The sequence below is a fragment of the Mus caroli genome, unplaced genomic scaffold (assembly GCF_978045245.1).
Source record: "Mus caroli unplaced genomic scaffold, Mus_caroli_1 scaffold_10, whole genome shotgun sequence".
NCBI classification, from domain to species: domain Eukaryota; kingdom Metazoa; phylum Chordata; class Mammalia; order Rodentia; family Muridae; genus Mus; species Mus caroli.
In genome coordinates this window covers 48,968,926-48,983,409 of record NW_028227265.1, presented here as the reverse complement: position 1 = coordinate 48,983,409, position 14,484 = coordinate 48,968,926, and the positions used below count along the sequence as shown (strand labels likewise).

At 43.6% G+C, this 14,484-nt stretch overlaps 1 protein-coding gene across 1 annotated transcript in view; it reads left to right on the top strand.

Annotated features, from left to right (window-relative positions):
• The window catches only part of Frem3 (FRAS1 related extracellular matrix 3), an 80,210-nt gene extending 66,986 nt beyond the window's left edge, over positions 1–13,224 (top strand). The window contains exons 6-8 of the mRNA XM_021170967.2: positions 4,348–4,599; positions 8,596–8,745; positions 12,949–13,224. Of these exons, the coding sequence (XP_021026626.1) occupies positions 4,348–4,599; positions 8,596–8,745; positions 12,949–13,178 (632 nt within the window). The 3' untranslated portion in view covers positions 13,179–13,224. The remainder of the gene's footprint in view (positions 1–4,347; positions 4,600–8,595; positions 8,746–12,948) is intronic.
• Positions 13,225–14,484: the final 1,260 nt, after the last annotated feature.

Below are 14,484 nucleotides of genomic sequence, written 5' to 3'. Positions count from 1 at the left end.
CTACAAAGAGCAGTCATTGAAAGCAAGTTCTTTTTAAATAAAGGAATAGCAAAAAGTAAGATTTTTAGTTAGTAATAGCAACATGATAGCTTGTATTTTTAATATTGAAACCTGTTTTGTCAGCGTATGTTTTTCAGTATGAAGCCTGATATGTCAGCAAGATAAACCTGTCTGTAATTCTGTCTTTCCTAGCAGGAGACCTAGTAACTGCAGAAAAAACCAAGGCCAAATTCTTACATATGAAATGAACTGGCCAGAGGGAGGAGCTAGCTAAAGAAGGCTTGCTGCTGCTAAGCTGATAAAGTCATATCTCACCATCAGCACCACCACAGAGATCTGAGACAGACACATTTAAGCAGAAAGCATAATCCAAACAATCTGTATCATTTAAAATGACGGACGCTTGCCCACTCCCTGGACAACCAGTCTGGGATCGTCCATGGTAACCCTGATGCTGTGGACAGAGGTTGCCACTGTTGGGCTGTCTCACAGGACATTACATCTTCAGCTGCCACTCTGGGCAGCATCAACCCTTGGCTGCTAGATCTAGAAGATCTGAGAAATTTTCATATAGAAAAAAACTTGGGAAAACATACCTACCTTGGTGAGGCAGAGAAGAGCAGTTAACCAACAGTGTCCACAGTTTGGTCAGGCACTGGTGGTGGGCAAGGAATTTTGCCCAGTGGTCAGCGTTACTGCACTTGAAGCAAACTGCAGATGGAGTCTGTTGTGGCCCAACTCTTTAGAGACAGCCTCAGCTACTACTACCAAAAGTTAGTATGTTGTCTGTCAGGTATGAAGCCTTTTTAATTAAACACCTTAGATGACAATTAACTTATTTTTATTTACTTGCTTAAGGCTTAACCTTGACAACATATACAGAAGGCTAAAGCTTGTCCCTGTAAATGAATTACATTTGTACTTAGTGTGATTCCAACCATAGTTCTGGATACACTAAAAAATTAAATAATGTATAAAGAAATTGGTCATTAATTTGCCTGTCTTAATTATCTTTAACAGTTACCAAAAGTTAGTAGCTTTTATAAGATTGGGATTTTACAGTTTTATCCCTGTTAAATTTCAGCTTTAAAATCTTGAATGGAAAGATTAATTGAAGATCCTTTAGTATCAAAAAGCTGGTAGTCTGTAAAAGTACACTGTTGAAGAACCAGAAAAATAAGGTTTCCAGTCTATCTTTGGACTATATCTATAGTTTAGAGTTTCATTTTGATACTAAAGGGTCACACACACACACTTTAAAAATTAAAAAAAAGAAACTAAAATTATACATATATACAAAGTGCATTGAATCCAAGCTAAAATCCCCTGATGAATCCTACATCATTTGTAAACTGACAAACAATCTCATGTCTGTATGCTGGCGGCAGGTAGGGAACTCTAATCTGAGAGTGAATGACAGCGTATGTAATGCTATGACACTGTGACATAGGAAAGCAGGGAAGGTTCTATGCAGTTATCATCCTCTAGTGTCCTGGTCCTCATTCCTCTGCCTCTCCATTCTCCCATCTGTTGATGCAAGAGGAAGGCAAAAGCAGATGTAGTTCCCTACCATCCTCCAGTTCATTGAGTTCCTAAGCTACACAAGCCAAATTCAACATACCTTGCTGTATGCTGTAGTGTGGTTTATCTAGTCTGAGCTTATCAACTAATGCTGGAAGCTAAAACAGCAGCAGTTACTTTTTAACCAGCTATTACCCAAATAAAAGACACAGAAACCTCTATATAGCAAGCTTTAAAGCACTAGAGCTGGGCAGATGTCAACCCTCTAAGCTATTTTGTCTGCTCCCATGCCTTGAACACCAATATGTCACTTGCCACATGTTTGGTTTGCCCTGCTCCTGCTCCATCAGGCCAGCCCTCATGGCCACATGCTCATGGTCATGACTTTCTGTTCCCTCCTCTTCTTGCTCTCTCATCCTGGTCCCTACTTGAGACCACAAGCCTGAGAACCTTTCCCCATCTACCACTCTTCTGCCCAGTCACAATCCATCAGCAACTTTTATTAATCATTTAGGGATAATTGGGGGGGGGGCAAGGTTTCCATAGCAAAGGCTGGTATATATTAGAACCATGGGGCAACCAGATCTTAGCATACAACATTTAGCATTTGAATATATAACAACAGACCAAACCCTAGTAGTATGTGAAGGGGGGTTAGTAAAGAAAGTAGCAACATGACCACTCCATGATATGATTAAAAGAAAGGTTTTGATTGTGCATAAGAGAAAATATTCACAGACATCTGGAAGAGTCTTGAGCAGAGAGAAATAGAAACAGAATAGACATGGACAGGGTTATCTGACAGAAAGGAGAGAATAACAAGAGATAGAGAGAGAGGGAGAGAACACTGGCAATAGCGGACGGGGGACCTTGCTCTTGTAAAGAGAACTGACTGGTACATGGGAGGAGGGGCGCAGGGACTTTGAAATATACAGCAAGTGAGTGGGGACCACGGGAGCCTAGAGGTCAGCATGGGCTTTGAAATGCAGCCACAGTGGATGTCAATGGAGCCAAATGTCCCTTCTGTCAGAGGTAAGGCAATGAGCTCTTTTGGCAGATGGTAACTGCTTTCGCAAATTTCTGACTGTAGCCAAAGGGACCTTTTCTGTGCTCACACCAGTTCCCAAATAATGACACAGAGACTATATTTATTAATTAATGCCATTGGCCTTATAGCTAGGCATTGTTTCCTACTAACTCTTAATTTATATTAACCCATTTATACTATTCTATATGTCTCTGACTTCCTCCAAGTCTGGGTGGCAATCTCCAGGGCTTGACTCCTTCCCAGAGTTCCTATCTCTGCCAGATGTCCCACCTTACTGTCTTGTCTTTTGCTATAGGTCATGGGCTTTCTATTTTAATCAGTCAAAAGATACCTTAGGTGGGCAAGGAGGGAATGACAAAAACACAGCTCCACCCAGTGCACAAGAGCATCACTTCAACGAATGAAGAATGCTGCCTATTATCTAACAACCAGAAATCCTCTATCATGCCAGCTAAGCTGTGTGGGACCGTGAAAGGCAACCTGGTTTCTGGTTGAGCTAGGTTTAAAACCCCAGAGACCCTGCAAGGAATGGTAGGCACTTTGCCATGCTCCTAGACACCAGGCTCCTGACACGAGGCCTCAGCTCTCCATAATTCTGTAGCCATCAGTCACTTAAGGGCAATGCCCAAGCCCCTCCACAGGTAGAAGACCTGACCACAGATGACGTAGCCTCAAGACAGATCTCCACTTTAATGAGGTACCTAAAGGCCTGAAGGGCTTAGCCAATTAAGCTCTTCTTCCCAGATACTCCTCCCTGCAAAAGATATTTAACCTCAGGCCCACCCTGAGAAAGGGGGGGATACAGTTTTACTCATCACAACTCTCACCATGACAATAAATGCCTTAAAGCCATGGACTGTCTCTTCTCATCAGGATCCACCATGGGGAGCAATGAAGCAGGCCTTCATCTAAAGAGCAGGCTGCCTAATCTCCCGCAGAAGGTCTCTCAGTGCTCCCAGCCACGGTCTCCACCAAGCCAAGCTGCCCACCGAGCAAGCCAAGGACTCTCTCATTCCAGAGGGACCTAGTCAGAGCTCTCTTCCCCCCCCCTCCCCCTTTTCCTTTGGCCCCAGGCTAGATCCAGCCCGCAGGCCCCCACTCGGTTCTCAACCACGGCATCTGCGGCTTCTGGGATGCCCAAGAGTCTGAGAACCTGATGTCCCAGCCTCTATGCAGGTCCCGCCCGCCCCCAGCCAGTTCTGGAATTCCGGGGGGGGGAGGACCTCATGCTGTGCTCCCCCACCCCTGGAGTGGGGTCCGGAGACTTCTCATAGCCCCATAGCCCGGGGAAAACGCAGTCAAAACTCCCAAGTCCCACCTCCCCAGCACCCAGAGCCCTGGGGTGGACATGGCCCACCCTTTAACCCACAAAGCTGGGCCTAGACTCAATTTTGGGCCCAATGGATGGACCTGCCCTTTTATTGGGGGTAAAAGTGGAGTATCCTTTAGACTTGACATCTACTTAGAGATCAGTAACTATGCACCATACCAAGAAGCAGTCTGTTTGGAAGCCTGCCAACTGCATATTAGTACTTTTGAATGAAAGAGGTACTGGGGAGGTGGCACTCAGGAGTTTTGACTGCGCTTTCCCCACCCCGGGCTGGCCGGGCTATGAGAAGCCTCGGGACCCCACTCCGGGGGTGGGGGGCGGGGGAGCCGGTGGTCTCCGGACCTGCATAGATTGCTTAGATGGTTGCTGTTTACAAAAGCATTGATGGACCTGGAAGAAATTCCCATTAGCAATTCTGTTTCTTCTCACCTTCCCTGTTTGCCCATAGGTTCTGCCACGGGCACAATTCCTTCCATGGAGTTATCTTTGTCAGATTATGTCTCAAGACCAGAAGATAATACCAGCATGCTCCACTTTGAAAAGGATGAGAACGAGAAGACCTGCCAGGTCCTGATTATCAATGACTCCCTTTATGAGGAGGACGAGTCCTTCAGCATTGCTTTGAGCCTGCCAACGGGAGGGCAGCTGGGAGCCAAATTCCCCACTGCCAGGGTAACAATCCTGGCTGACAGAGAGGATGGTAAGTCCCCTTTCTTCTCTAAGCAATGATTCAGCTTCTTTGTGATAGCAAACTTTGCTCTCACGCTTGTAAGATAAATTTTGCAATTTTTAGATGGGTCACATGTGGCCCTGGCTAGCCTCAAACTCACTGTATAGCCAAGGATGGCCTTGAACTTCTGCTCCTCCTTATGTCTACCTTGTGAGTGAGCTGGCCCCAAGGGTCTGAGAACAGAAGAGCTGATTCTCCTCCTGCTGATGGCAGCATTGGGTGGCCTGGCCAGAGCAGTGCTGGAAAACTCACCCCGATGGTCTGGACAGGGGAGAGCTGACCAGGTCCAGATCCAGGGCTCCGAACTGACCAACCCCAAAATCTACATCATCTAAGAATAGTTGGGATGCATGAAAGGCCACTCCTGCTGTTCCAAACATCAGGATAACTGGGAGGAGTCCTGATGAGGATTCAGTATTTGGTATAACAGGAGCCAGAGACCTCAAAACAGACCAGTGACTCATTACAAGGAACATTTGCAAGTTAAGGTGTGTGGACACACTGTGGGACACACTGTGACACACCACAGCTTCCATGATGAGATGTTTCCTATGCTTTGGGGGGTTTGTTGTTTGTGTGTGTGTGTTTTATTGGGGGGGGCGGTTGCAAGGGTGAAGGGCAGATATGAGGGAACAGGGAGATGAGCGGGACTGGGGTGCACAATGTGAAACCCACAAAGAATCAAAAAGTTAAAAAAGAAAACAAGAAGCCACAGAGGCCGAGCTCTGGGTTTGAGGCCAGAGAGAGTTCCAGGACAGGCAGGGCTACACTGGATGTTTCCTGTTATCAGAGAAATCCTGTTTCAGAAAACCAAAAAAGGAAAAAAAAAAAAAAGAAAAAAAGGAAGGAAGGAAGAAAGAAAGAAAGGAAAGGAAGGAAGGAAGGAAGGAAGGAAGGAAGGAAGAAAGAAAGAAAGAAAGAAAGAAAGAAAGAAAGAAAGAAAGAAAGAAAGAAAGAAAGAAAGAAAAGAAGCAGAGAGAGAGAGAGAAATGGACACAATTGATGATGATGATGATGATGATGATGATGATGATAGACTTTAATCCCCCTGCTTCTGCTCTCTGGAGTTGGTCTTGCTCTGCCTGAAAGTCCTTAGGCTAGGAGATAAACTATTGGCTGCCTTTATGAACAAAAAACTGAGAGAACCATGCTGGGATTGTACAGTCTTCTCAGAGTCTATCCTGGCAGAGCAGGGAGGTTGCTACAGGTGCTGCTGAGCCAGCTCCAGCTGGTCTGGTCCAAATGCGCCACCTGGAGGCTAGGACACTCTCAGAAGAGGGCATCACCAAATGATTCTGGGTTTAAGAGGGACTGATAGGTGAGCGGTCCAGACGGTGACATTTCATCCTTATCAAGAATTGGATGTATCACAGGGCTCCCAATGGAGAAGCTAGAGAAAGTACCCAAGGAGCTAAAGGGATCTGCAACCCTATTGTTGGAACAACATGATGTACTAACCAGAACCCTGGAGCTCTTGTCTCTAGCTGCATATGTATGTATCGAAAGATGGCCTAGTCGGCCATCAATGGAAAAAGAGGCCCATTGGACTTGCAAACTTTATATGCCCCAATATAGGGGAATGCCAGGGCCAAAAGAATGGGAATGGGTGGGTAGGGAAGTGGGGGGCGCTATGGGGGACTTTTGGGATAGCATTGGAAATGTAATTGAGGAAAATATGTAATAAAAATATATAAAAAAAAAAAAAAAGAAACTACAGGTGAGAGACGCCAGCTGTGGCGTCCGAAGATGCCACAACATTTCCACAACAAACAAATTGGTTTTTCAGTCATCCAAGGCCAGAGAGGACCAACAACAAGAGGTGTCTGTCAAGAAAGTCCTGCCTGGTAGATCCATAAAAAGCTGTAGGTGTACAGACATGAAACTAGACAAGAAACTGCCTATGGGGACAAAATGGTCTAAAGGAAGGGGGCGGGGTACAAAAGAGAAGAGCAGCCAGAATATGCTCAAAGCACATTATATAGTTACACAAACACACAAAAAAGACTTTGTGCAACTCGTTTTATTAAACTTTTAAAGAATTTAAAGAAAAATAACTTCCTTTCCAGCTCTTAATTTTGATCCTGGCCAACCTGGAAGGTATCAGAAACATCTCCAGGACTGAGAACAGGGAGGTGGGGGTTGGAATTCTTGGTACAGAAAAAGAAGATGGCCTGGATGCCCTTCTCTGGTTGTTTCCTGTTATCAGTTTGCAGGAACCAGTCCCACAATTACAAACTAGGCAGGTTCTTATGGAAGCACAGCTTATAGAATTCACAATTTCTTGAGAAAATTCAACGTGGCTCCCAGAGCTGAAACTCTGGGTTCCCCGTTCCCAGTAATGTCTCATCAAAGCTTTGAAGAACACACAGCCATCAAAAGAGCTCAAACCAGCTCAGAGAAAATCACCAGTGAATCACTCGTGCCGCGTGGAGCAGGCCCAGCACAAGCTCCTAGGTGTAACTGGGAAACAGGGAACGCCATGGAGCTGGTTCCAGTGACTTCTGGAGAACAAAAGCAGACTCCAATCAGACTGTGCTGGAAGAGGTCTAGTGTGCCAGGGCAGAACCTTCTGGAAGGTTTACCTGCATCTCTAAGTTCTACTAAAATGAGTCATGAACACACATGATCCTTTAACTCTGCTTTCTGCTCTCCAGACTCTTGTTTACTTGGATTAAACACACACACACCCTCACTACACTCACAGGTATACTTACAAGCATGTTATCTCCTTGACTCCATCCCTGTGGTTTTCTGTCTTCCCATCTCCAGAGTTATTATTCCTCCATGATGAAGCTTCCTCACTTTTGGAAAAAAAAATGTTTAGGACAGAATATATCTAGTGTTGGGAGCTAAACTTCCTAAATCTCTAATTTTATTACATTTATTTCATCTATCTATGTATCTTTCTTTCTTTCTATCTACCTGTCGCCCATCTATTTTGTTGGAAGAGTGTGCTACAGCATGCTCAGCTCAGAGGACAATATGCAGAAATCCACTCTCTCCTTCTACCATTTAGGTCCTAGGGATCAAATTCAGGTCATAAAACTTAATTGTCAGAGAAGGGGCTTTACCTGCACTACTCACCAGCCCTAAACTTCATATAAACTGTAATTGGGTCAGGTCATAGTATGATTCTAGTACATTTACTTGGCCAAATCTTAACATTCTCTTTATCAAGGTTTCCTTGCTTCCTGGAAGATGGTGCCCACTTTGACCTCCTTCAGTCTCCTCCTTAAATCTACTCTCTCCCTGCCAGGAAGCTTTTCAGAGTCCCACCTTCTCAGCTCCAGATTGCTGTCTGTCCCTGCAATCAACAAATACTATGAAAAAATACACAGCAGTTGTCCCAAATTCAGAACAGTGCCTCAACTGTTTCTTAAGAGAAAGCAAAACCTCATTAACTTCACCTCTACATTCCCTAAACAGTAACTGACTGCTGAGTCTGCTTGACTGGCTGAATTCCTCCTAATATTTGACAGAAAGCCCTTAAAACAGAAGAATAAGGGGCTGGAGAGATGGCTCAGTGGTTAAGAGCACTTCCAGAGGTTCTGAGTTCAATTCCCAGCAACGACATGGTGACTCACAACCATCTGTAATGGGATCCGATGCCCTCTTCTGGCGTGTCTGAAGACAACTACAGAGTACTCACATACATAAAATAAATAATTCTTAAAAATATTAAAAAATAAAACAGAAGAGTAAGTGGAACCCCAACCAAAAGAAAGTCAGAATCATAGCATGTTGTTCACTGACTTGGCTCTTTAAGTTTGGGTGTTTTTACTTGGGTTTTATTTTCCCACCCTGAACAGGGCCTGTGTGACCTGACATGTGTGATAGGTTACATGTGTGTGATCTGACATATGTGATAGGTCACATGTGTCTAGGCCCACACAGGCCAGCAAAGACAGAGGGGCACCTGGGGGGCTTATGCAGCCTGTCTCAGCTTGTCCCTTTGTACCTCCCTAGAGCCTGCCCTGCACTTTGAATACTCTGAGGACCATGCTGAGGAAAGTGCTGGCTACGTGGAGGTGGCCGTCTGGAGAAGAGGCACTGACCTTTCTCAAGCATCTTCTGTCATTGTGCACTCTAGGAGGACAGAGGAACAGGCAGCAGAAGGTGAGAGAGCCATGGGAAGGGTATATCATCATCACTATTCATGAGGATGGTGGGGTCTGGCCTGTCAAGGTCCAGCATGCCAGGTCGTTGTTGGTGGACTCTGGTTCTGTCTCTTTTATCTGAATATACAAATGGCTTGTTTATGTAAAAGCATCCTTAGACCACAGCCTAGATGATTCCTTACCAACATGCTTATTATTGGCTCAGAGTAATTTTTCTGAAGTTCAGGATATTTATAAAGATCCTACAACGCTCATCAACATGTGGGCTGGAGCAGGCAGGCAGGGCGCAGGAGGGAAGGGATGAGGGAAGGGTCAGTACAATGCCTGTCATACAAGCCTGAGTGCCTGGATTCAGTCTCCTGAACCCACATAAGCACGGCAGTGCACAGCTGTAATCCCTGTGCTGTGGAAGCAGAGACAGAAGAAGCATCTCTGGGACTCATGGCCAGACACTGTAGCCTAATGAGCAAGTTCCAGAGGAGGAGACCCTGTCTTATAAAACTCTCTCCTAAGGAGCAATAGCTGAGGTTGACCTCGGACCTACACACACACACACACAGAGAGAGAGAGAGAGAGAGAGAGAGAGAGAGAGAGAGAGAGAGAGAGAAACACATATACACACAAAGGAGATTTTCACTTCCAACTCCAGCATTTCCGTTGTCTCTCAGTAACTGTTCTCATGGCCCTCTCACATTTGTGTGTCCTGACACAGGTGACAAAGGTCTAGCTGGCAGCCAGGCTAGATGACTCTGGATCCCACGCCCTCCTGCACGCTTCTTGGTTACTTTACCATAAAAGTAAAAACAGCTGAAGGGCATGGTAGCACGTGCCTTTAACACTGGAACTGCGGTGGGGGAAAGGCAGGAAGCAGAGGCAGGCAGATCTCTGTGAGGTCAGCCTGGTCTACAAAGCATGTCCAAGATAGCCAAGGCTGTTACACAGAGAAACTTTGTCTCAAACACACACACACACACAGACACACAGACACACACACACACACACACACACACAAAGAGGAAAAACAGTAAGACCCAACAGAAATAGATAAGACATCTCCAATATATAGATGCTTGCATTTCCTCATTTCAGCTAGAATCTTTTAGTCTTCTGGGATACAACCAGCCTCAAGGCAAGAATACCTCAAGGCCAGAAGCCTATGCATCTAAAAACCATGGCAATACTTTGATATAGAAGCAAAATCCTGGGCTGGAGAGATGCCTTAGTAGTTAAGAGCACTGGCTCTTCCAGAAGTCCTGAGTTCAAGTCTCAGCAACCCCATGGTGGTTCACAACAATCTATAATGTGATCTGATGCCTTCTTCTAGCATGCAAGTATACATGAAGATAGAGCTCTCATAAGATAAATAAATTTAAAAGCAAAAGCCCTGTAAACAAATAGAAACTAGTAATCTAAACCTCTGCAGTAATTAACCAAACGCAGGACAGCAAAATGCATGAAATATGAACATAGTATCATACATTCCCAGAAATGGTTCAAGAAAACAAGCATTATCTGTTTGCTTAGTCTTGGAAAACTTACATTATAACAAACTCAATAAACACATCACAGGTAAATACGTGAAACCAGCAATGGTCACTCTGACTAGTTCGTCTACTCCCGTTTCAAACATTACTTGTGTGTGTATGTGTGTGAGCATGCAAGATTTGTGTGCCGGGGCACAGATGCCACAGTATACACACGAAGCTCCAAGGACCACTCTATGGAGTCAATTCTCTCCCTCCACCTCTTTGTGAGTTTCAGGGATCAAATTCAGTGGCCAGGCTGGCACATCAAGGGTTTTCATCCATTGAACCATCTCACCCATCTACCTTTCTTTAATTTGCATAGAAATGAAGAACTGGATAGACAAACTGGGATACATGGGATACTGGACTCTGGTTTATAATTCGGAGGAGACATTAAATTGTTTTAGGTAGATCTCTTTGGATAAAAGTACTGCCACCTTGGGGCTCGGATGAACCATATTTGGGATGGGGGTAGGGGGTGATTCATGTGTCTAAACAAGAGAGACACACAGATAATCACTCAGACCAGGTACTCTATAGAACCTGCTCAGGATGTAGTACTCATTTTGCATATGTATTTTTAAAATAAATGTATAATTTTAAATGTTATTTAAAATAAATCTTTTAAATAAGTATTTTAATAAATGAATGGCTGTACTTTTCACTCTATACTCAATGCCCAGTATTTGCCAGACATCTTGTTGCTGTGGCTGCTTTATTGTTTCCAATCATCATAATGACCTTGAAAGCAGCTGTAACTACCTGAATTTTCAGGTAAAGACACTGAGGTCACATGAGGTTGGCTAATGTATGCAATGAAGCAATGACCCAAGATGTGACCCAGGCATATGGGATACATAGTCCTTTTTCTCCTACTCCCCTGCTTGAAGATTTTTACCACAGTTTTATATTTTCTATTAATGCCATCATTTATTTGAAGTATCTCAAAAATTTTTTGAAACAATCTTCAACTGGCAGAAAAGCAGCAAGGGCCACAAGTCTTGCACTTTTTCCCTCAGCCACTGAAAGTTGCCAGTAAATTTAGAATCTCACCTTATATTTAGTTGTCTGATCTGTTTTAATTTCTTTATTGCTTTACATATGGGTGTTTTGATTGCATATACATCCGGGAACCACATGCAGGCTTGGTGTCAGAAGAGGGTATCAGATAGCTGGGACTGGAGTCAAAGATGATTGTGAGCAGGCATGTGGTTGCTGGAAATGGAACCCAGGTCTCCTGGGAGATCAGTCAGTGCCCTTAACTGACAAGTCACCTCTCCAGCCCTCTTTGATTTCTAACAATGAAAACCAGTTTCTTCTTCATCCCTTCTGCTTCCTCCCTGACCCTTCTTCTCTCTGAGGCCAGAGACTCATCAGGTATTGTGACTGTGACGGTTAGCTTTAGTTGTCATCTTGACACAATGTGAATCACCTTGGAAGGGAGTTTCAGTGAGGGATGGTCTCCATTATTCATTGATGTGGGAAGACACAGTCTAAAAGTGGGCAGCACCATTTCCTGGATTTGGGTCTTGGGCTATACAAAAGAGGGGTGGGGGGAGGCAAGGATGCATTCGTTCCCTCTCTTCCCTTGACTTAGGATGTCTATCAGTTTTAGGTTCCTTGACATCTCTATAATGATGGACTATAACCTGGAATTGCGAGCTAAAATGAAACCTTTCAAGCCTAGGGTGCTTTGCTCAAGGTACTTTGTCACAGCAATAGGAAAGGAAATGAGAGTACCTTTCTTTACTTCCAGTGTTCCCCTGACAAGCACTTTGTTAACTGAATCATCCCCCTAGCATCTTGACCCCCAACCCCCCACTTTTTTCCTTTAACGCTCATCAATTTGCTGTTTTTGAAAATGGCGAGCTAGTCTTTCTAATATATAGATGTCTAATATACAGAACGTCTCAACTTGGATCTGCCTGGTTTCTTCAGGGTTAGACTGAAATGATACATCTTCAACAAGAATATTACAGGGGTACTGTGTTCTCATCGCACTGTCTGGTGGCCTAACTCTTGTCACCTGATCAAGTGTGATCAAGGGTATCTGCTAGGTTCTTCCATTGTAAACTTAGCTTACTTTCTGATTATTAGTTGTTTTCCAGAGAGATCCCCTGAGACAATGTAACCTTTCTGTTCCTCAAATTACGTTTACATTTGTGTTGTTAGAGGATCCCATCTTATTTCACTGTCATTGCTGCTGTCATCATACTAAATGTCCTTTAAATAAGTCACCAAGAATCTTAATGGTCAGGTGTGCCAGCCTGCAAAAAATGGCTGGTAAAACAAGCCAGGGAATGGCAGAAACTCCATGGTTAAGTGAATTGGGATCTTTCAAGACTGAACCAGAGATATGGAGCCCCATCAAATGTAAGTTACCTTCAAGATGGAGTTAAAAAGGCAAATTTTTATTTACACTGGAAGTTGTCTCTTCCAATGTAATGAGTGGAGTCTCTGTGGAAGTCAGCAGGTGATATACCATGTCTGATAAGGGTAGTACATGGGCGTGTGATGGAGAACTACACAACATTTGTTTATAGAGATCCCCTCCCCTTCTGGGAATCCACTGCAATCTCAAGTGTGGTAATCCTAACCATAGAGAGCATGGCTCTCAACACATACATAAAAAAACCCGACTCACTACTGCGTTTTTTCTCTCCTCCCCATGCCAGCTGGAACAGACTACATTGGTGTCAGACAACATCTGCACTTTAGCCCAGGAGTGAGTGTGCAGAGACTCCGAGTGACAATCCTTGATGACCTGCCACAGCCTGCCATTGAGGGTCCAGAGATGTTTGAATTACTTCTCCAGATGCCTACAGGTGCAGTGATTGGAGAACCAAATAAGACCACTATTACCATCAATGACAGTGTCACCAACTGTGAAGAGGAGTATGTGTAGTTCCTTGGACTAAATAAGACCTTCAATTGGGGAACAGTATCCTAGTTATTTCCCAACACAAACTAAAGATATGCCATTCCAGAGCCTAGTGACTCTGTGTAATGACATTGTACTGTCACTGTGTTTTGTGAAAATAGTCTATGTCAATGCATGGAATATACAAAGGATTGAGCCAATAAAAACAATGAGGTCATGTTTTTTTGTTTCATTTGTTTTTACATCAACAAAACCCATAGTCATCAATTAAATCAGCATTCTCTACTAGTTGGTGCTAGGCGCAAAGCACAAGGTACTTACACATACATACATACATGCATACATACATACATACATACACACACACATTACTTGATGAGTGCCCTAAATGAAACCTGCAGATAACCCCAAACTTCTTTTTACCAACTACTTCATGTCTATTCACAATCCTTCATCAAAGCAAACAGCTCTCTCTTTTCACTTCTCCATGTAAAGGGGTAACATGAGAAAAACATGAGTAGCAGAAAAGAACAGAGATATACATAGCTCCCAGATTACCCAGTAAATTAATTTTAAATTGACATTTAACCATTTCATACCATAGTAATGTTACATAATTCAAAACTCCTAAATTACTTTCTGAGATAGAGTCCTTCTACTTAGTTCTGGCTGTCTTGGAACTATGTAGACCAGACTGGTCTCAAACTCACAGAGAAGCACCAGCCTCTGTCATCTCAGTGCTGGGATTAAAGGCATACATCATGCCAAATTGTTTTTAAAATACATCTTTATGCCCCACTATTACCTTTAAGTATTTCTTATGTAATCATTTTCTTAAACTTGTTCCAGACATTTCTAAATCTATTCCCAAGCCTATATGGGACCTAAAATTTTGACTTTATACACACCAAGTGAGAAGGCTCCTGACTGGGGTGATTTGTATGGATAATGACATGACTTCAATCAACCAAAGCTTAGCAGCAGTGCTAGAGTTCAGATTCCTCTCTCAGTCCAAGGTTTCTACCATGAAAAATATGCCAGCAGTTTCTAAAGAAAGAACTTTTCCAGTTTTGATTCTACCAGAAAATCATAGTTGACCCAAGTCAAAAAAAATCTTTTAACCATATTCTATTTTCATTTATGTCTTAAGAAAATGGGTGTTTTGTCTGTGTTTAAGTCTATGTGCCACATGCATGCAGTGGCACATAGATTATAAGGCCAGAAGAGAACTTTGGATTTGCTGCGATTGTGGTTACAAGCCACCATGTAAGTACCAGGACTCAAACCTGAGTCCTCTGGAAGAGTGGTCAATGCTACCTGCTGAGCCATC